This window comes from Syngnathus leptorhynchus, chromosome 2 (genome assembly GCF_054491065.1).
Source record: "Syngnathus leptorhynchus isolate UIUO chromosome 2, UIUO_Slep, whole genome shotgun sequence".
NCBI lineage: Eukaryota > Metazoa > Chordata > Actinopteri > Syngnathiformes > Syngnathidae > Syngnathus > Syngnathus leptorhynchus.
This window is the reverse complement of record NC_141196.1, coordinates 20,898,681-20,920,727: the sequence shown is the minus strand read 5'-3', so window position 1 is coordinate 20,920,727 and position 22,047 is coordinate 20,898,681. Positions and strand designations below refer to the sequence as shown.

The 22,047-nt window shown below is 39.1% G+C and overlaps 3 protein-coding genes across 6 annotated transcripts; 1 reads left to right on the top strand and 2 right to left on the bottom strand.

Moving 5' to 3' along the window:
- Positions 1-3,290: 3,290 nt before the first annotated feature.
- On the bottom strand, positions 3,291-7,802 carry eif4ebp3l (eukaryotic translation initiation factor 4E binding protein 3, like). The gene is made up of 3 exons (XM_085939953.1): positions 7,429-7,802; positions 4,982-5,158; positions 3,291-3,522 (listed from the first exon to the last, which is right to left on the bottom strand). The coding sequence occupies exons 1-3, from the start codon at positions 7,553-7,555 to the stop codon at positions 3,494-3,496; spliced, it is 333 nt and encodes a 110-aa protein (XP_085796079.1). The 5' UTR covers positions 7,556-7,802; the 3' UTR covers positions 3,291-3,493.
- On the top strand, positions 7,020-16,774 carry zdhhc2 (zDHHC palmitoyltransferase 2). 3 transcript variants are annotated; one of them, XM_085939858.1, is made up of 14 exons: positions 7,020-7,940; positions 10,899-10,925; positions 11,291-11,385; positions 12,040-12,160; positions 12,859-12,928; positions 13,049-13,081; positions 13,554-13,674; positions 13,781-13,819; positions 13,978-14,110; positions 14,311-14,437; positions 14,847-14,939; positions 15,478-15,590; positions 15,677-15,741; positions 15,808-16,774. In XM_085939858.1, exons 3-13 carry the CDS (start codon positions 11,326-11,328, stop codon positions 15,715-15,717), a joined length of 951 nt encoding a protein of 316 aa, XP_085795984.1. In that variant the 5' UTR covers positions 7,020-7,940; positions 10,899-10,925; positions 11,291-11,325; the 3' UTR covers positions 15,718-15,741; positions 15,808-16,774. The 3 variants fall into 3 exon arrangements, with proteins under 3 accessions (XP_085795984.1, XP_085795963.1, XP_085795973.1); XM_085939837.1 differs by lacking the exon at positions 7,020-7,940 and adding an exon at positions 7,973-9,892; XM_085939847.1 differs by lacking the exons at positions 7,020-7,940; positions 13,781-13,819 and adding an exon at positions 7,978-9,892.
- An 852-nt stretch (positions 16,775-17,626) lies between these two features.
- Positions 17,627-21,530, bottom strand: cnot7 (CCR4-NOT transcription complex, subunit 7). 2 transcript variants are annotated; one of them, XM_085939894.1, is made up of 7 exons: positions 21,386-21,530; positions 20,737-20,860; positions 20,445-20,638; positions 20,070-20,231; positions 19,042-19,186; positions 18,845-18,955; positions 17,627-18,724 (listed from the first exon to the last, which is right to left on the bottom strand). In XM_085939894.1, exons 2-7 carry the CDS (start codon positions 20,851-20,853, stop codon positions 18,593-18,595), a joined length of 861 nt encoding a protein of 286 aa, XP_085796020.1. In that variant the 5' UTR covers positions 20,854-20,860; positions 21,386-21,530; the 3' UTR covers positions 17,627-18,592. The 2 variants fall into 2 exon arrangements, with proteins under 2 accessions (XP_085796020.1, XP_085796012.1); XM_085939886.1 differs by having other exon boundaries at positions 21,316-21,519.
- Positions 21,531-22,047: the final 517 nt, after the last annotated feature.

The following is a 22,047-nucleotide window of genomic DNA, read 5'->3' as shown; positions in this document are numbered from 1 at the left end:
AAGTAAATCTGATTTATAATCATCAGATTGAAAATGAAATTTTTGGCGTCTGTTTATCAAATACACATATAATGAATCATTCTTTATGTCCTTTTCTAGCTCTTTTTCTTTGTGAAATCTAAATCGTGTGAGACAAGTAAAATGTATAATAGTGTGTAATATGACAAACCTTGTTTTCATTGTTCTTTATTTCTCTGTGAAATTAATGGTATTATGCAAAAAAAAAAAAAATCAAACATTTTTATTTATAGGTAACTGCTCCGACCAGTGGATGTTAGTGACCCATCTACCTGTAAAGCGGTCAATATAGTGTACATTTGAGATAGTTGGTCAATCAAGCCACATCCAATAAGGCGGCAATGTTGACGTACAACTCACCGCTCAACGAGGCAATCGTGTACATAGTCTCAGTTTAGAACTGAGACTGTAACTGTGACGTCCAGGAGATGCAGTTACTCCCCAACACCCCCACCCCTCTTCCCTGTGGAAATTGTGACTCTTGGTCATCTGACAGGTCCACAAAAAAGATAGGTCAGCAATTATTGTTAATCATTAATGAGTGAAAAGTATTTTGTAAGATTTGATATTGCTTTACAGCAGGGATTTTCAACTAGTTTTGTTCAAGGCACCACAATTATAACCAAGAAGCAACTCGGGGACCACTGTTTTGTCCTAATATTATTTTATTTTGCGCTGAAGGAGGGTAGACCGATACAGGCTTTGCATCTGTATGTCTATTTTGGGAATCTCAGCTATATTTGACATAATATGGAGAGGTAAATGATTCGAAAAATTAGCTGGAAAATAAATCAAGTCGAAATAACGAACCAATTTTATTTCAAAAATTTTTACAATTATTTTCTATTTCCAATTTTGCGGACTACCTGCAATACCGCCACAGACCGCTAGAGAGCCGCAGACCACTGGTTGACAAACACTGCTTTTGCGAGTACGTAAGGAAAAAGAACTAGAAAATATATTTATACACAAGCATACTGTAGTTTCATCATTTTCCAGGAGGTAGAAGCATGTTCCCATTCCAAAACCTTTGTACATGTACCGCTACCTAAACAACTGACGTGCATTCTATACATACAGTATATACTAGGCAGAAAAAAATATAATCAAGTTTAGGATTAACCTTGGCAAAGTAAATTTAGCTTATCTAATGGACAACTTTTGCCGCTATTGCTGTTCCCTGACAAACGGCTGAAAAGCATTTTATTTAATGTTTTTGTTTACGAGTCCAAGAACGTCTACTTCAACGTCTCTCTCTCTCTCTCTCTGTCTGTCTCTCTCTCTCTCTCTCTCTCTCTCTCTCTCTCTCTCTGTCTGTCTGTCTGTCTGTCTCTCTCTGTCTCTCTCTCTCTCCCTCTCTCTCTCTCTCTCTCTCTCTCTCTCTCTCTCTCTCTCTCTCTCTCTCTCTCTCTCCCTCCCTCCCTCCCTCTCTCTCTCTCTCTCTATATATATATATATATATATTTAATATAATACATTTGATACATGAGACCTCTTCCATTGTACTGTATTCTTATGTGCAAAGGGTTGTAACATACTGTTGTACGCTAATGGAAAGTGCGCCGCTCCAAGTCCACTCCGAGATAGAGATGTGACTGAGCAGGCAGGCCGTGTTTGAGTGTCTGTTTACATTGTCACCCGAGCAATGCTCCTCCACCACCTTGAACAGCAGCAGTTTGACTAAAATAGAGCCCAGTCGACCAACCCCAGTCTAAGCAGCCTGCCCACACCGAAACTGGAGCGTGAGAGAAAGGGGGGTGGCAATGGAAAGAGGGGGATACTTCGACTATGGAAAAGGGTCATGGAGAAATGTAATTCTTAAAATCAAGAGGAAAGGTTAGATTATCTTTCTCCAGTGACGTTTACAGTGAAACTCAAAATACATGAGCATGTCGCAGTGTCATTTTCCACAAGTATGATGAAGAATTGAGTTATTTTTCAGCCTTAGACTTGGAGGCTCTCAGTTAGTGGACACCTTATGTTGCACTCACGTGCAACCCAGTTCTTGTCCAAACAGCACAAGTAGGTCAACAGGCATGGTTTGAAAAAAAAAAACATCTAAATGTGCACAAACCACAGGCTGAATGTAATGAATCCAATCTTATCATGCAGCACTTAAAACAAGTTCCAGTATTTACTGTCAGGCAAAGTTTACTTTGCAATGCTCTATTAAATGTTAACGTTTATGCCGAATACACATTGAACAGTTTATTCACCATATTAAGTACTGAATATAAAAGTTCAAGCAACAGTTTGTGGGTTAAAACACCACAGTGCACAATAGTTTTGAGTAATGGATGAACTACCATGAAACCAGAATGTCTGAGCAGGATGTGGCTCTCTAATCTACACTTTCAGGCACAGTGGTTTGTTTACATGTCAACCAGCAGATGCATTTGGGAGGCCTGGAACATCAATACACAATGTTTTTTTCGACTTTATATAAGCTTGAAGAAACGATAATTGTTTCTCCCCACGGCTCATAAATAACCCAACAACAAATTAGCGCCACCGCTCAAACTCTTGTTGTATTATGCAAGTGTACCTAATGGAGTGTCTTGTGAGCAACACAGCTTTTGGCCCCTTTAGTCTGTTGACCGTATCTGTTTAGATCAGGGTTGAGGGGCTGACACCACCAGTGAAGAAAACAACAAGCTGCATACATATGACAGTTATTTGAACTTTGACCTTGCTCAGCATGTACATTAAGGATTATGCGGCTGCATGATTTGCCATTTCACAAGTTCATTTTCATCTCATTCATTCAAGCAAAATGCTAATAGAGATAGCACACAATACGTGTTAGAATTATTATGGAAATGTACTACTAATTGACAGACAATAACATAAATTTAGTATAACCACAGCTACTACAATTAAAACATGATAGACATTGGATGTAAAGTACACAAAAACCACAAACATTTTTCACAGCCTTTATTTGGAATTATTCACATTTAATCCCTCCCTCCCGTGAAAATAGGAGATTTTCAGTAGGCCTTGCCCCCCAAAACAAAAGTAGACACTTGGTGGCAAATAGTGCCTCACATACTGTGGTAGGGGAAATTTACTACAAAAAAAGTCTGCAGTGAAAAGGCTGGCTTTACATCCAATGAAATGTGAATTATATTGTAATCTTGGATTTGCCAACTTAAAAAACAAAATGCATAGTACATTGTAATATATACAAAAGATTTTAAAAAATATTTTTTTCCTTTCAAATCCTGCAATCGCTCAAGTGAGCAAGTAACCCTACACATGATAGGATAGGGTTTTAAAAAAAAAAAAAAAAAAAAACAAAAAAAACACCACCCTATTTTTGTAGCTTCCATTGTTTTTGGTTCCACAGAAGAGCCTTTCTTAAAAAAGGAAAAGAAAACAAAGGAAAAAAAGCTTATAGGCAAACGCTTTTCGGTCAGTACTGATCATGGCGGTGTTTTGATAGATGATTCTCCACAGGAGGTAAAACTGGAGCTCAGATGTCCATCTCAAACTGGTTGTCATCTGCTCAAAAGGAGCGACAGAGAGAGAAGAGAGATGTTATCAAACTGCAGGTTTGTGTACAGTATTATCAGGGAAAAAATTGGCCTTGTTCTCTTAATTCCTCAGGAAATAATGTTCCTAACATTAGGACCACTGTTGTTAGCCTGTCTTATCTCTCAATAGTTGCTAGATATGTCAGTAAATATTGCTTATAAAACAGTGGTAAATTAGCAAGGCTGCAGACATGTCGTACCTCTCGCTTGCTACCTGCCACCTTAGCACCCACATGTGTGACCATCAACTATAAGCTTAACTTTCAAACAGACAGTAGATTTGAATTTTTACTTTTGACTTCATAATCACTGTGAGGGCTGGTCAAAGACAGTGGGTGTTTGCTGCCACAAACTTACACACATCATTTTTTTTTTGGGGGGGGGGTCTTAATATTTATAGTTTGTAGAAGGACAGAAAAATTGGCCAGGGCCAATTTTTCCAGCTGACTGCAATGACAGTAAATCCTTACTGACATTCGCACTCTTAGAGAAAGAAAAAAAAAACAATAAATGATTTCATTCAGAGTTCATTTACTGCTCTACATAGTCACAATTTGTACACAAAGCAGGTTGTGAATCATGCTGATAAATCAAAGCTAAGAAACCTCTGATGTTTTTTTTTTTTTTCTGACTGGTTAAATTCTAATTCTTTTGGTACAATTTCTAAAGTAAGTCATAGTAGGGCTGTCACTATTATTATAGTTTTAGAATTGATTATTTGATGATTCATTTAATAAAATTGTATTTAGCATGAAAGTGATTCAACCTCCATTTGCTGTTTATTTGATAATGGTGAATGATTAAATAAACAACAATTAAACAATATCACATGACAGAGATTAATGTTACACTTACAACATTTCTAAAACAGATTGTGTTACTGGTGCAGTTTTTGCTTTCCAAAGTTTTCAATTATCTTATTTTGACTAAAGACAAAAGCTAATCAGTCTGTAATCATGAATGGCTACAAAAATGAGAGGCTAACATCAGAGACTTTAGAAATGTTCAGTTAAAAATAGCTCTTAAAGATTCCTCACTTAATAAAATAGTTACTATTAATTTGATAATCGTCTGGTTCTCGGTTAATCGATTAATTTTCACAGACCTAATTAAGATTGAATTACTAAACCGCTTGCGTTAGCAAAACTTTAAGCACACCCACTGTAGTTTTGTAACGTACACAGAGTGCCCAGAATACGTTTTGCAGAATTGTAACCACAACTCACTACTTGGACTCAATTTCCACATGATCAACACACTTCTTACAAAACTATATTAGTCGGAAGAGTAGAGTGCAGCACTTCATAATGTCATTTTGTCTTATCACCACAAAATCAGAAGAGATTAGAAGAGAAGGGTGATGACCATTATTATTCTCCGCCGAGATTTTTGCAATTGCAAAAATATATTTGAAGCACAGGAATTACCTGCAACGCCCTTTTCTTCCTCTTCAGCCTCTTCTTTGACATCCTGCAGTTTGCTTCCAGGGTGAGTAGCAGGGCACGTCACCCCCGGGATCTGGGGGAGACAGCACGGTGGTGTGCGTGCAAGAGGGGAGTTTCGGCAATCCAAGAGAAACTTCCTGTCATAGATGATGCGGGTACCTGTGTTGAGAGATTGATTCATTTTGAGATGAAACATTTGAAGGGGTTAGCAAACGCATGTCTGCTTACAATGGAGATCAGGTGCCTCCAGCATACAGTTTGCTCCCCTTCCTCTTGCACCCCCACCCCACATTGCAGAAACATGCATGTTGGGTTAATTTAAGACTTGGCGTTTTCCATACGTGTAAATGGGAACAGTTATGTGTATACAGTGGATATAAAAAGTCTACCAGTCAAATGGCAGGTTTTGATGATGACAAAATTAATATATTCATACAAAAAAGTAATGACGGGTACGTGGACGCACACAATAATTTATTCGTCTGACTTTTTGTGTCTTCTCGGGGGTATTAGTTTTTCAGCAAGAAAATTAGAACAGGTTCCTCCCTACCTAAGCAAAGTTAGGAGGTCAAGAATAAAGTGACATTTATTTTTTGTTATAAAAGGTTTTAAAAAGCAAAAATAAAACTGTTGCTATAGTTTTCTGTGTGTTTTACACAGAGCAATAGGGATAATTTGGGAAAGTCTGGCACACATTATTTGCTTTTACGTCGATTCCTATAGAAAGTGTTGCTTCAACTCACAAACACGATCGCAGAACCAATTAAGTTTGTAAATAGAGGCACCACTGTACTGCTATACTGCTTTCATTGATTTCTGCAGCAATGACCAAAAGAATGCATTTCAGGACGGGCATTCGGTAGGCTCAAATGGATCCAAATTCTCTACTGGAAAGAGAGAAAAAAAAAAAAAAAAGCTCAAAATTCTCTACTGGAAAGAGAAAACAATCAAAAAAATAACAACAATGTTATTGAAGCACAAGCGCAAGTGCGTGTTTGCACATATGAGTATGGGAGTGCAGAGGGGAGGGGTTAAAGTGTTCTGTCCATGCAGTGACTTCTAGGAAATGAGAGTACATAACATTCCCTTTTAAACTCTAAACTCTCTTGGAGATTAAAGCCACATGTATCAGTCTCTGTTGTAGCATTTCTTCTGAGGAGAAAATAATCTCACCAAGTATGTATTTCTCAATGTCTTCAACGTTATAAATCAGTGATGTTTACAGTCTGTCAAGAACTGGACTTGGGCCAACTTCCAACATGTCAAGCCATAAACTGCCAGGTTGCGTTTTACATGACTAGTAGTGATCTGCGATTTTTTTTTTTTTGGAGTTTGACCTATTGTGTTCATCTGATGAGTCTGTCCACTTGGGGGTAAAAACATGTTATGCAATAACTGCACTCTGAGCAGTCATCCAGGACAAAGAGGAATGGGGAGGGGTGATGACAAAAACAAAACAAAAAAAACTATGGAGACTGTAATCTAGGAAGCATTAGACTGCAGCAGTTTCTGTAAGCATAACATGTTTGGCAGGACTCAGTAATTGTGGCTTGTGTTACAGCTGAATGTCATATGTTGCAAATAATGTTGTTATTATTATCCTTATTATACCACTTCATTTCATGCTCACGTCGTGTGAACAAAATGTTCTATGTTCCTGCAGTGTAGAGCAGAGAAAGGACAGCCCTCCAGCCCCTTTGCAACCAATCCATTTACTGGACTGGCAGCAGGATATAAACACCCTCTTGAACAAAAAACAAAGACTGTCTGATACTGTACAACCTCTTGAACAAAAACCAAAGACTGGCTGATACTGTACAAATGATGCTTACAACCGCAAAAACGAATGGCTACTATGTAAAACGTCATTTGTCGTGTGTTTGTGTGTGTGCGCATGCGTGGTGAGGCGGCAAGTGGTTTTATTTACAATCTAAATCACGTATCCAAAGTTAGTACTTTTTTTAAGTATTAATCTGGAATATTTATTATATGAAGAGAAAGCCTTGAAAACACATTAGAGCACTGGATACCGAACACACTATTTGGCCATTAAGGGGTTAAAGTTCAAAGTCAGTGCTCAACACCGTACTAGTGTAGTTTGTTTTTCTCGTTACTATGAAAATTTTGTTTATCGCTGCTCGTATGCAGATTTGAAACCACATAATGACGCTATGCTAACTCGACCCGGATGTTGTGAGATATTTCACACATCCTTCCTAATAGCTAATCATCATAGAATTAAAAAAGTTAGACGCACGTGGGCTTTAAATTTCATCATTTGAGAAGCCTTAAAGCACTTGAAAGATCTCGCGAGAACTGCTGCGTCTGCCTGTTAAGCGCACATTAAATTGCGTTAATGTATTTTAGAGAAGTCACGAAATTTCCAAACAATGTAATCATACAGAAGTCTGCCTTTCAACATTTCTTACCACCGGGCGTAGTGGAGAAGAGAGTCCCCCCGGGCGTCTGGCTGTAGCAGTCGGGAAGTTGAGACCAGTCTTTCAGGGTGAGAACCCGAGTGGGAATGGGGCAGCTCTTCACTTGATTAGTCGACATGCTCACTTATTTTGCTTGGAGCAGTCAGCGGAATTTTATGGCGTTTGTTTGAAAGGCCGTCAAAATTCACAATGCTCGCTGTCAGTCTTCCCAAGGTCTTTGAGACGTTCACGCTGGAAAGCTCATCCGCGTTATAGGTTCGCAACCGAACTCAGAGGTCGTGTCTGCTTGCAGAAGTTGCAGCTGCCAACTTTGACCATGTGCTGGATTTCAAGCAGTTGCTCGTGATGTTTTTGTGCAGAGGCACGTGCCGCACGTAAAGAAGAACACGATCGTTTCGTGTACATAGACAGCCCGTTGGGGCGGGCGGCTGAGCAAAAAGAAAACGGCAATGACATGACTTGAAACAAGCGCACCCTCTAGATTTACCAGGTTTCGTCGACTCGTACGTATTATTGTCACTGATGTTAATGTAGATACCTGTGTTAAAAAATATTGGCAAAAGTTTCAAATATTCAACATCGTTACAGTTTACAGTATGATAAGTACGGTATGGAATGCAAAAGAGTACATAAGATATCTATCTATCTATCTATCTATCTATCTATCTATCTATCTATCTATCTATCTATCTATCTATCTATCTATCTATCTATCTATCTATCTATCTATCTATCTATCTATCTATCTATCTATCTATTTATTTATTTATTTATTTATTTATTTATATACTGTTGATTACATGTGATGTTTTTGTCATGAAAAAGAGTTTATCACTGGCAACGAACACACACCTCTGGTTTGTATGTACAGAACCGCCGACAGACTCGGTTAATGTATGTCAATTGATGTGTCGGGTGCTGAATTCCACCGCCCACCGCCAATGACGTTTCAACAGAGTTACCGTTAAAGCCGATGTTATTTTTTTGACAGGAACTTTCAGAGTCGATGGGGCTCAGCAATGCATGTGCAGTATATCTTCTTTCGTCTTCATATTCAACAGCGAAGTCACATCAACATATTTCGAGAGAACGTGGGGTAGCGCGTCATGGATCCATAAATCTAGGACTTAATCATAGGTTTCTCAAGAAAATTACAGATGTATAGGATGAAGTGCAACTACGTTGCTATGGCTGCACTTGGGTTATTTTACATTACGTGACGGATTCTGATTGGCCAAGGTTAAATACTGCGATGGGATGGTGGACTGGGTGGAGTTTACGACTTTATCCTTGGTGATGGTTTTACTGGTACGCATTAAACCCCAAATGGAGTAATTTGTTTATTACTTAAAGGTCACCCCCCAAATGAAATGCCTTCCTTAAGTAGAATTAAAGGAATCATTTCGCTAAAACTCAGCTTTATTTAAACAACACTGCACAAAACCCACAACTGAAATAACTTGATGCACACAAATGATAAAAGACAATGCAGTAGTTAAAACCAATTACAGTCTACCGGATAATGAATGCCTAACAAAATTAATAGATTCATTACTACTACAACAAAACGGGCCCAGATTTCACATTGAGCAAGTTTGTTATTTGATTGAAATGAAAGCGTCATTATTTCAGTATACGCTATACAGTATAGACTTTTTGTGACTTTTTTGTGTGTGAGTGGTGTGATGTAAAATATGTGCCTTGGCCCAATAAAGATTTTAGAAAACAGTTGCACAATATGTCACTGTGGCTGACTAAATGGCCAAACAAGCCATGCACTACATATTTCAACCTCATGGTGGCAACGCAGATTTTCTTGTAAATATGCCTTTCAACACGTTCACCCAAAAACCCCGTTGCCTTTGAAATGATATTTAGTATATAACGTACCCCCTTTATAAAATGACCAAGTCACATGATACGTATGTGCGTGTCTCACCTTGGCTGCCTCCTGTGTCACATTTCAGCATTCATGCATGAACTCACTGAACCCATCTGGTTCAAGTGAAAATAAAGTTGCCAGCCTTGCAGCATCCTGCAGGCAGCCATGGCAACCCGCAAGGGAGGGGGTGGGGGGTGATGGCTGGTGGGGGCGGAGCTACTGATGTCTTGTAGTGTGTAGTGTGTCTGAGGCTGAGCATGCTGCAGCATCACATGGTGTGGGGATTTTGGGATTGAGATGAGTGAGGTTGATCGCATCTGAAGAGAGACGATGCATTGACAGTCCTCCGGGAGACACCGAGACGGACACTCTTGCTTATAGGCGAGTAAACACGCACGCACGCACTCACGTGAATTCCCACATTGGATATGATCGGCTCCTAGACTATGGCACCGTCAGGTTCACGTAATGTCAAACGGGGCTGCAAGAGAGTTTTCTACTGGATCCCGGTCTTTTTCATCGCACTCATAGTGGCTTGGTCGTACTACGCCTTCGTCGTGCAGCTTTGTTTGGGTAAGAAAACACCTGGCATTTGTACATCTGGGTTCGTATGTGAGTCTGTGAGAGTGCGTGTGTCTGAATTTGATCATTGAAGGAGGAGGGTTTTTTTTTAATTTTTTTTTTAAATGTGTCCAACATGACAAGTGTCTAAACTCACTTGGTCTTGACAGTTTAGTCACCATTTGGAATTGTACACATCTTGACATTATGTAGTTGTTTACTCTACAGGCATGTTTTTTTGTTTGTTATCAAAATACAGTGTCTTCAAAAACCTCACTATTTCCCTTGTTGTCATGTTAACACCCATCTTAATCAAATGAAATCCAACAAGTATAGAACTGTTCTGTGTTGACAAAAATGGAGTGAGGCCTGTCTTGTTTGCACTCTTCCTCCTATGTGGACATTAATTGTTAGTGTGTAGACACACAGTTGTAAATCTGCCTTTGAAAACTGTAAAACTGAGGGACTAAGTCTTAGCAAATCCTCTCAGACCCTGAACCCGAACTAAGTGAGCAGGTGTCCTGGACTGAATTTGAGTTTGAAGATGACTTGTTTCAAATTCAGGGTGACTTTATTTATACACGGGGTAGAGCGGTCCAATAATAAGTGTCTTTTTCATCCAGCGGAACAAGTGGCGAAGCTGTGACCAATTGAGAACAAGAAGATGGGACAGCGGTTAGCATGTGCTTCGCCGACAGACACAGACACAGTTGTGTGGAACTAGCGTCAGATGACACTCGCTCAGCAGCTCAGTTAATCCCATTGTCGGGTTTATATAATTCACCTCAAGCAATCTCTGGTTGACCCATTTTTTTTTTTTCAAAGCAACCAACATCTGCCGTTCAACACTCAGACAATCTATTTGCAAGATGTAGCGAGTGATGAAAATGTCAACTTTACGATAATAAGAGTATGAGCACACATTGTGGGTGAAAGCAGTGACTTTTTGTTTAATATGAGTTGATAACTTTGTATAACATGCAAAACTGAACATGTATTTGCTTCTTTCATTTTACAGTTTCCATTGAAGACACTTGGGAGAAAGGTAAAGTGTTTTATAAAATTAAATCGAGAAGAATTATTGAACCAATAAGATCAGATGTTGAGTCTTGGCGTCTGTGTAGATGCAGCTCTTATCAAAACATTTCTTCCAGTCTCTCATCTCTGACATACTTCTCCTTACCACACTAACATGGTTAATGTGGTATGCTATGCCACCTTGATGAAGGTTTTCTACAACTTTGCTAAGCACATTAAGATGAATCTTTATAAGAAAAGAAGCCTTCCAAACATAATCAGTTGCTAGATATACGTAGTACTCGTAATCAATTATACTCCTGTAATATTTGCGTTACATGCAACCATTATATTGACAGATAACCATCACATGTATTTCTCCCTGCTTTTCAGTGCTCTATTTAATAGTGTACCATGTCATCTTCATCATGTTTATTTGGGCTTACTGGCAAACTATCTTCACCAAGCCCATGAACCCTCTGAGGGAGGTGAGTGAGACGACGACACATCTTTATTGACACTGTGAGTTGAGGCATTGTGGGAAGTCCAGAGGTAGATGGCGGGCTCACACTGTGATTAACTGCTGCATTTTGGCCTAAGACTACACATTGCAGAAGTGCCAAATGGTATGCTCTTAGCTTAACCAATTCAATGCAGCTCTGCATGCATGCAATGAGAACACGTCGACATTGCAGAAGAAAAAAGGCAAATTGCACTTAATTGGAACTTGGGTATTTAATTCCTTTATGAGATGACTTTATTTCCAATTTGGCAATTGATCGTTTTTTTTCTTCAAGTGTTATGCTTGAACATGAAATTATTGATCTGCTACTTGGTGCAAGAGGTCTGAGAACCACGAGTTGAAATCTGAGAGTTGTTTGGATCAACATTAATAGTTTCTTTAGAAATCCTTCAACTCTGCACCCATTTGCTTAGAGGGGCACCAAAAAAATGGAGTACTCAATAATTTGATAAAAAAAAAATCTTTTGGGTTTCAGCTGCATGCTTGAACATGTTGTTCAATTCAGTCCTGCTAGGTAACAAAATGCTTCTCATAGCATTGACAAATATATGGGGAGAAATCAGCAAGCATTGTCAAGACAACTTTGTTTTGTATTTCTTTTGTGTCCCGTTCTACAAAGTTCTGCCTGTCCTACTCGGACAAGGAGCTGCTGCACCGTGAAGACCGGGGTGAGTCACAGCAGGAGATCCTGAGGAGAATAGCTAAGGAGCTGCCGATCTACACACGTACCAACTCTGGAGGTAGGTCAAAGTGCAGTTGGCTGTTCATATTGTCATCTGAGCCAAATTTTTTTTTTTTTAAACACGACAAATTGAAGAAAATACTGATTCGCATTTATTTATAATTTCAGTTCAGAGATATAATTAGATGAGCCATTTAAAGGGGAAGTCAAGCCCAAAATATGTTGTTGTATGCTAGTCTAAACACATCATTCTGATTAATATTGCGTGTGTGGAATGTGAAAAAAAAATCACATAACACTGTTAATTCCAATTCTTCCTCCAACTACAATGCAATTTATTGCTAAGATAACACAATAAAAAATTATATCTAGTATTCAAGTATCTAGCAGATGTAGTTAATTCACAGAATAGCTCAGAATAACATTTTCTGATCACTAGCTTGCTTTGACACTTGTCGCTTGGCAGAGTTCATAGGCTCAATCTTATTTGCCCTATATTGGCCACTCAAAAGAAAAACAATCATGCCGCCGATGCCAGCCGTTTGACTGAATCGTAAACTCGGGGCCTTCAGCGCTGTAGCCCTGCGCGCAGAGTGGAGCAGAACAGGAAGTCGCAGACTAAGAAAATCCATCTGCCAAGAAACAGCAATATTGAGACAAATTTACCCGCTATATGCATTCATTTAATTAATGATCTGCTCAAGTGCTTGCAAGGCATTGCTGATGACGGTTTGAGTAAATCGTCTGTTTCCTCAGCAATCCGTTTCTGTGACCGCTGCCAGCTGCTGAAGCCTGATCGATGTCACCATTGTTCAGTTTGTGATAAGTATGTCTTTCTCTCTCCGTCTCTGCTCATGTGCTGAAAAAAAAAAAAGATGAACTGATGATGTTCCGACTGACAGGATAGGGTCCAATAACGCTGATGTTTGACTGTGCTGTGTTTCAGATGTATTCTAAAGATGGATCACCACTGTCCCTGGTATGTACCTAGATGTGGCATAGTCGGGACATTATTTCAAAATGACAAAATACGATTTAGTTACTGGTTTGGTTTCCAGAAAGCAAGTATTTTTACATTTTACGAGTATGTTCAGGAAAGTCTTTTTTGCGACACACCTCCTGCGTCTCCTATCCTTTGTCACCGCGATTGTTCTTATGCCGGTCGTATCATTTTATATTGTTGTATTTATCTGCCACACCGTAAAGCCAGTCCGTGAAATATTGTCTGACAATAATCCGGTCCTTGAAAAAAGGTAGGGGAACGACAGCGACGCCAACTGACGTCGCTTCCTGAAGCTTTCCCCGAGAACCGAGGCGAAGATTTCTCGCCATTTTGTGTCGAAAACCGAATAAGTCGACTTCCGTGGTTCCACTGTATTTGAATACTATTCCACATTTTGCAAGAATAATCATGTTATTTTTCTCACTCTTGTTTTATTTCATTCTCTCAGGGTGAACAATTGTGTGGGATTCTCCAACTACAAGTCATTCATGCTGTTTTTGGCATATTCTCTACTTTACTGCCTTTTTATAACCGCGACAGACCTTCAATACTTCATTAAGTTTTGGATGGTATGTGTATCTTCATGAATTACGTATATCCAGTTCGTTGAAATGAGATTTGGAAAAACTTAGTTGTTGGTAGATGACAAATATGTACTGTGCATTTTTCCACAAGGCTGGGGGTAAAGCCCATTTTCGTCTGAAAGAATATCTGGTAATCATTTTAGCCATTTGGCATAAACTGAGTAGTAAGTAATTTAGCTCTCACACCTTCTTACTAGAGTAGATAACTTCTTCCCAGATAGACCGTGCTTGACCAGATGCAGCATGGACTCTGTTGTCATGTAGTATTTGTGTTGCTTCCCCCCGCAGAATGGCTTTCCAGACACACAGGCCAAGTTCCACATTCTGTTCCTCTTCTTCTCCGCCTCCATGTTCTCAGTCAGCCTCGCTTCGCTTTTCATCTATCACTGCTGGCTTGTCTTCAAGAATAGATCCACTCTTGGTAGGTATTTCCTGTATTGTGTCTGTCTGAATCCTGGATCTGGAAAAAAAAAAAAAGAGTTTGTGTCGTGTTAAAGCCAGATAAAAGACAGTGACCCAAGTCTAGGACCTCAGTGGCTCCCATTATGTTTTCCCCTCTGTTATATTTAACTCCATGTTCTACTTAACTCCATTCAAACCATCTCTGTGCTCTCCTATCAGAGGCTGTTCGTGCGCCAGTGTTTCGTCATGGCATCGACAAGAACGGATTCAGTCTGGGCTCCAGTAAGAACTTCCGGCAAGTGTTTGGCGATGAAGCCAAATACTGGCCTTTTCCAATTTTCTCCAGGTAAGGATCTTTGGGCCCAGCTTGTTAATTAACTGACATACAGTATAGCTCTAGGCACCTTTCTTTCTTTCTTTCTTTCTTTCTTTCTTTCTTTCTTTCTTTCTTTCTTTCTTTCTTTCTTTCTTTCTTTCTTTCTTTCTTTCTTTCTTTCTTTCTTTCTTTCTTTCTTTCCATATCTTGGTCAGATGAGTTGGAGCCGATCCCAGGTTGCTGACTTTGGGCTAGAAATGTGGAAGAAAGCTGGAGTGCCCATTCATCACATGCAAATACCACAGAAATTTTAGCTCACGACCCAGACATACTAACCACAGTGCTCCACCTTCAAATATATGAGACAAAATCTCTTGACCTGAGACTTTCCAATACTGTCAGCAAAGAATGTGTTTTCTTTGTGTTTCCCCTTCTACAGTTTAGGAGATGGTTGTTCGTTCCCAACATGCCTGGTGAATATTGACCCTGAGCAATCTTCTTCGCCCACAAGCTGCAACCCACCACCGAAGAGGTACATTCAAAATATTGACAAATAACAACATAAACTTGTCTGCGAGCCAGTGATTTGCAAAGTTGCCCATAAAGTGAGTAGACTAAAGGATCACGTCACATCTGCATCCACCAAGTGTATAGAATTCCCCTTCGGCGTTGTAACGTTCTGCATTAGAACCTTTTTGAAACAATGGAAAACAAACCTGATGTCCTCGCAAACAGTCAATCACTGAGATGCGGTAACTTTTTTGCTTGCCAACTCCCAGTTTAACACATCGAAATGTAAATAGCATGAAAGAAAAGCTGCAATTCTGACCTTTTATATTTTAGACCCAAATAAAATACTTTTTGCACATTATTATTATCTTTATATCAGGAGCTTGAAACTTCAGCGACCAATCAGAGATTTAGAATAATAGATTCAATGTTTGATGTGAGGGAACATCACTCATTTATAATTACTATTAAGGTCTGCATTTAAAGAGAAAACCAAATGAATGTATTTTTTGAAGTGGCTTATTTTGCTGCTTTTCAATTGTATGTATTTATACCTCCAGTAAAACAGAAGGTCGCCACTTCCCCTTCAAGCCAATGGGGGAGAGTCAAAGTCGACTGCTTAGCAGTACCACCTCATGGACTGAAAGTGATATTGCTGCAGATGACAAGAATGGTATACAGTATGATACTGTACACTGGTTTTTAGTTGATTATATTTTTCTGACAATATTATGACAATTGTTTCTCACCTTTGTTTAGGAACTAATAATCCACTGATGACGGTGGAAAACGAGGCATAGAGTCCAGATCTCCTTTTGAGAAATGTAAGTTTACATACATGAAAACATGATCTATGAATGTCACTGATATCTTGTTTTCTTTTTTAATAGGTCAGTACTGCGCCCTTTTCAGTTCGATGTGTCAACTACGGCGACATGTCGGCAGCATGAACTTGTTGTTGTCTGGAAGGTTATGGATTTTCATGCTAGAGTGTGATGATTCTCAATTCGCATTCCAATGTTCTCTACATAGTATGTCCTTGTGATATACATGAGAAAGCACAGAGAGTTGTGGGAGAGCTATGTAGTCGTTTATCTTGTGTTGTTTTGCATAGTGTGGTAAATCCTAAGGTATGTCTTAATAGGTTTGCCAAATGATTGCGCGTCAAAAGTAGGTAATTCTGTTCATTTGGTGGTGGTGGCAGCAGACACGAAATCCTTTGCATGCTTTCATCTCAGGATATCAACACAAATGTATTTTTTTGTGGTTAAGTGTACCACAATATGCTCGGAAACAACATGTCAAGAGTATAAATAAGGGCTATTCAGATTGTAATGAGAGGAAATGTACAGCATCGTGGCTTCTTTGCAAAATATATCCAATTGTAAAGGTGAAACTTCGATTCATTGCAGAGTGAAGTATTTAGCCGTTTTATTCATTTCTTATGTTTTAAGCTAAAATTCTCATTCAAGAAATAATTCAGCAAGTTCAGAACAGCAAGTTGTGCAAAAATTTCTGAACCATTGAGTAGTTGGGCGTGCATGGAAAAAATGGGACATTAAATTAAGTACAGTTGAAAGGGTACAAGTGCATTTTGTCTCTTGCTGAAATTTCACTTGGAAGCCAAACATCGCTGTGAGCATGAGTTTTACATTATGACTTGTTTACAGTACAAAAATAAGATATTTTTTTATGACATAATTTATTAAAATTACTTTCACTCTCAAAGTTATTCTTTAAAATTAGAAGAATTCAAGCTTGCATTTCTTTATGCCTTACTGTGACAGTCATGGTATATTTTTCTATTCTCTCTGTGTGAGTCTAAATACAGTTTGGTCATGATCTGTTTTTGTGATCTTTGCAACAATTAAAAAAAGCAGTGCTTTTTTGTCATCGTTTCCATTCCGTGGCTCACCTAAGGGCAAATTTTCAGACATTTAAAGGTGAAAAGCAATATTTTCATTAGAGAAGCTTTGAGCCTTTATTTACACAATAGTGTAAAAACAACTCTCTGTATTATATCTTGTTCCTTTACAGTGTCAAGTACACTGCAAATCAGAAAAATAATCAACATGACACTGAACTGGAGTCATATATACAGTTTATGTAAGAAAATCTACAAATATATATTCAGATTCAGGGGTTTTGGAATCTAAAAAAAACGTGAGAGATAAGCCCTTCTAAGACCTTTTGGAACCATTATGAGGTGGGGGGGGGGGGGTTTTACTGTGTAAAAAAAAAAACCACCAAGATAACTTAGAATGTGACTGGTTAATCCTGAACTCACATTGCAGACTGGTTTCTAAAAAGTTGTGCATTTATTTATTTACTTACCCACTGAAAAAGATTTTTTTTTTGGTCACCATTGAGTTGTACAGGGTATAGGTCTCATTAATTTTTGGAAAGGTTCTGAAATGACTTACCCGTGTGTATCTTGGTCTCAAATTTCTTTCCACAAAAAAAAGTAGCATTTGACCAGGGGAGTGTAGACATTTTATATGCAGTGCATGCCAGAAAACACATGTACAAATGTTTTACTATTCGACACAGCTTTTGTTGAAAAAACATTTGGACCATCCAGTTCCCCTATGCAGCATGTTAGAGCAAGAAAGCAACACAAACAGAACATTCAAAGGCTAATGTGACACATGAACTCCACCAAAACAAAAAGGGATGTGTGTTAAAATGCAACAAGACGGCGTAAAGGTGTTTTGTTTTTTTACTTTTATTACAACACTAAAACTACAACAGTAACCCTCTTTAAAATAAAACGAAAGAAAATGGACTCACAACAGAGTATTTTAGCAAAATAACCTCTGCATGTAGCAACTACAGGTGAGTTTTCCTACGTTTCGGTTTGGAGATCAGTGTGACACCGTGTGGGCAGACAATACTATTGCCATCAGTAAAGGACAGCATTTGTGTGCATACAAAATCCAATCAAGGCTTAAACATTTCTCAGATATATAAATATCGAATTGTATTAAGATGGATAACGGACTTCTCACATTTGGGCGTTTAGATGGCAATAAAGCAAACAAAGGAAGTATACAATTGCAAAAACTATACCATCTGTGTGCATACGTAGGAACACACCCACAAAGAGCTCCCTTTCCCACTTTGAGGCAATATGGTAAATTGGTGGAGCGTGCATTCTGTTCCATAACTGGCACAATAACTTAAAAGTTTAAAAGGATGCAGTCAATCTTAAGGCTGTGTGTGGCAAAACGTTCGAACATTATGTGAGCGCTGCGTGTTCACAATGTCAGACGTGATCGGAGCAAAAGCATGGAAGAGCAGAGACGTCAGATACATACGTACTTTCCATATAAAATCAAGTTAGAGCTTTAAAGTGCAAAAACAATTCTACAGAACATTTTAGTAAAACCAAAATCCCATTTTTTTTTTTTTTCAAGCATGTTCAATTGTACCGAACCAACCAGATGCCTGCGCTGCTTTGCGGGAGTACTTGATTAATCTCACACCAGCGCAGCAGCGTCACGTGCGAGGCAAACTGGGGTACTTTCCACCGTTAGCAATCATTTCGGTTGTGTAGGACAAGCAGAACCGATGACAAAACAGCTTGGCTGAAGGAAACAATTCCTCCCCTTATCTCCATTCTAATCATCCGCTTGTCCAAGCTCGGCCTCTGGGCAGGATGGTGCGAGTGCGCTGTCAAGACTGCTGCTTGTTGGCTTCTTCTTCGTAAGCGTTCCCTGTTCCGTTCTGGACGTAGGCTGATCCAGAGCCGAGCCCATATAAGTGGCCACAGTACTTTGCATCGTCAATATGATCCTCAAAGAACATCTGTTGAAAAGAGATACATGAAACCTTCACATTCGCTCAATCCTCACTACGTAAGAACTGTCTTGAATATTTGACTTGACAAAGATCCAAGTGTCCTTGTTGGTGTGTTAAGGGGCCTACCTCTCTCATCTTGAAGAAAGCCATGCCAGTAAGTAAAGAGTCAGAGCCTGCTTGATGCTGTGGTCCGATCCTCTCGAGCTCCAGCTGCTCAGCTACTTCCTGCAGTCCACCCTGAATACATACATACGACACCTGACAATCATGCCAGCAGCCACATCCCGCAACAAAAACCAAATAATCCTAACAATGTTTCATACTTTGAGAATTTTGCAGCTCTTCATGAGGTACTTGACATCATAAATGACTGGGAAGTACAAGCGAACAAGCTCAAAAAAATCAATCTCTTCCTCAGGCAGTTTGGCGTTGGAGAGAACCTTGATTAGGTATCCAAAGTCGTAGCCACTGTAACACAGTCGCACGTCATTAAGGGCACAGAATCGCTCTCGCTTCAACACAAGCATCTGGACCAATTGAATATGGTCGAGAAGAGGGCTGCACAACATATTAAAAAAAAAATGAATATTGCAATAACCAGCCCTATGCAATACGCATATCGTACAGACATGTACGTATTTAATTAGCTAGGAGTACGTTGAGTTTGCGTATTTTGTTGCATGAAAAAAATATAAATATACACATATTCTTTTGTGATAGCTAAAATGTTTATAGTGCAAAGGATCTGTGGATCTTGCAATGAGTTTGATTTATTTATAGAAACCTCGACTTCATCATTTCTGTATACCGCGAAGACAGCTTTTATGAATAAAGACAAGAAATATTGTCTTATTCCTGATCATGGATTAATTGCAAGTTGTTAACTTTTCTTCAAACGGATGTGATGGCATTGCCTATTGTTTTAGGGAAGGCAGAATTCAATTGATGAAATATTCTGGAGTTAGAATTCATGTATTTATGTTATTTATAGATCTAGATGTTAAAAAAAACCATACCAATACACTATATTGTTGGTCACATAATTATTATAATGCAGCCATTTTCAGCAGTAAACAGTTAATAACCAACCACGGCTCACGTGACGTTCGTAAGTTGAGCCGTGATTGGTTATTTCCTGAACCTGAGTACATGTGATTTTATTTTCAGACGAAAGCAAGTGGCAAAATGCATTTTCAAAGGTGTTAATTGCAGAACTTCTTCTATAGGAATCCCGGGGAACCATTATTCTCTGTCATTTTAAGGTTAATAATATATATTTAAAAAAAAAAAAAAATCTGAGAGCCTGCCCCACTCAAAATAACAGAAAACAGATAAAAATGTGAGCAGATACCTGTGAAATGACAGCCACTTAATTCCGTCACACAGTACTACTCCTGAAGTCATCATCAGCTCAGCAAAATACAACGACTCGATGCCTTCGTCCTCGAGCTTCTTAAACTGAATGCCCGCAGTTGTCAGGAGCTCGATAGAGTCCTGCGCGTACATATCCTCTCTAAATAGGAGACGGGGAAGCATGTAGATTTCAGGGATGATTTGATTTCTAATTTTAGAATACTGACATCCCATTACATCACACAGTTCTACCTCTGTGCAACTAATTGCCCGTTTGCTAACGGAAGATACAATTCACGTGTAAAGCAATCAAGCATTTCACTGTATTGAAATGCCATGACAAGTGTTAAGAGAGACAGTTGAGTCATCTTACGTGAGGTTAAACTTAAAATTGAACTGCCACGTCGATGTCCCCGGAGGATATTCGCCTTGTTCGTTCATAAAGGTGAGGCCCAGCTGGATTATCTTGAGCAAATCCACATTGCAGCGCATTAACTGGTACTGATAATCAGCATTGCTTCGGAATTCTCCTATCGGTCTGGCTACTACGCCCGGAAACTCGGTGTCCTGTGGAGTACAAACTTGGTACCAAAATGGGAAACGGCCATGCCTAAAAAGTACAGTCGTTTCAAGATATATATATAGTACCTCAACATGTCACTCACCATGGCGATATAGTTGTATTTACGAATGACATGTCTAATTCTCTTCAGCTCCTCCTCCAGGTTGTTGGCCCATACCTCACATATTCTTTGGCTGTGATCCACAGTAGCTGCGGGCATAGTGCCACTGCAACATGCAAACAGACAAATAAACAGTTATTAAAAAAAAAAAAAAAAAAAAGCGACTTGTAGTGGTTGAGCAGGTGCCAAGCCAAATGATGGCATGGGTATCAACATACGCAATGACTGTAAAAACAAATAATGTTCTGACTATTGACAATGGCCGTTGGGTAATTTATACTCCTGCTGACTTTCTGAATTAAATTCACAAGTTAAGCAAACATTGTGAGGTGCCGCTGTCTCTTTGTTAGCTGACTGTTAACATTAGCTCGTACTTTGGGCTACCGGGGCAGCTAGCACACTGCTAACGCCGTGCATGGTAGTTTGCTTTTCAGTGTGCATTTCATTTCCACGAGTATTTCTTGTTCACAGTTGTCCCACGGAATCGGTTAAGAGCGTGAGAAGTTAAGTTCGAGCAGGACACACGCACACTTGGAACTCACTGAAGCTACGTTAACTTACCCTTCCCCAAAAACGCACGCTTGTGTGTGTGTGTTTCAAGCGTGTGCTAGCTCAACCTCTTTAAATTCACCTTGGTTACTGTGCAGCGGATTTCCTCTCTAACTTTTGTTTTAATATCTTACAAGTCAGCATTGAATTGATGTCAACCTGCGGCTGCCATCATAGCTAACCTCCAACGTGACGTCATGGCGTAAACCATCACGCCACGTGCGTACGCTGCTCACTTGCATTTTCTTTAAGAATACCCGCAGTGTCGTGAAAAGAAATAGAAAATAGTCATTTCACCAAAATCTATGATAATGGGTATTTCTTCCATCAAACACATGAAATAGTTAAATAAGTTAGTTATACATAAAAACTAAAATTAAAACCCTTCTTGGGTTACATGCAGATTAATGTGAAGGATACCAGTTTGACACACTTGATTTAATAAATTCGCTCAATTTTTTTTGTAGTGTTTTTACTGTACGTTATAGTCATTTACGTTAAGATGCTGATCATGTCAATCACTTCTCACAATAGTTAGGTAAATGCAGATACATATAAATACTGCAAAATATGGTATCAAAATGTGGGCAGCCTGTGATGCAAAATCCAGTTATGTGTGGAACCTGCAAGTATATACTGGAAAGCCACCTGGAGGAAGACCTGAGAAGAATCAGGGAATGTGTGTGGTTTTGGAGATGACTGAAGGGCTGCAAGGTCATGTGACAACTTCTTTACATCCTACTG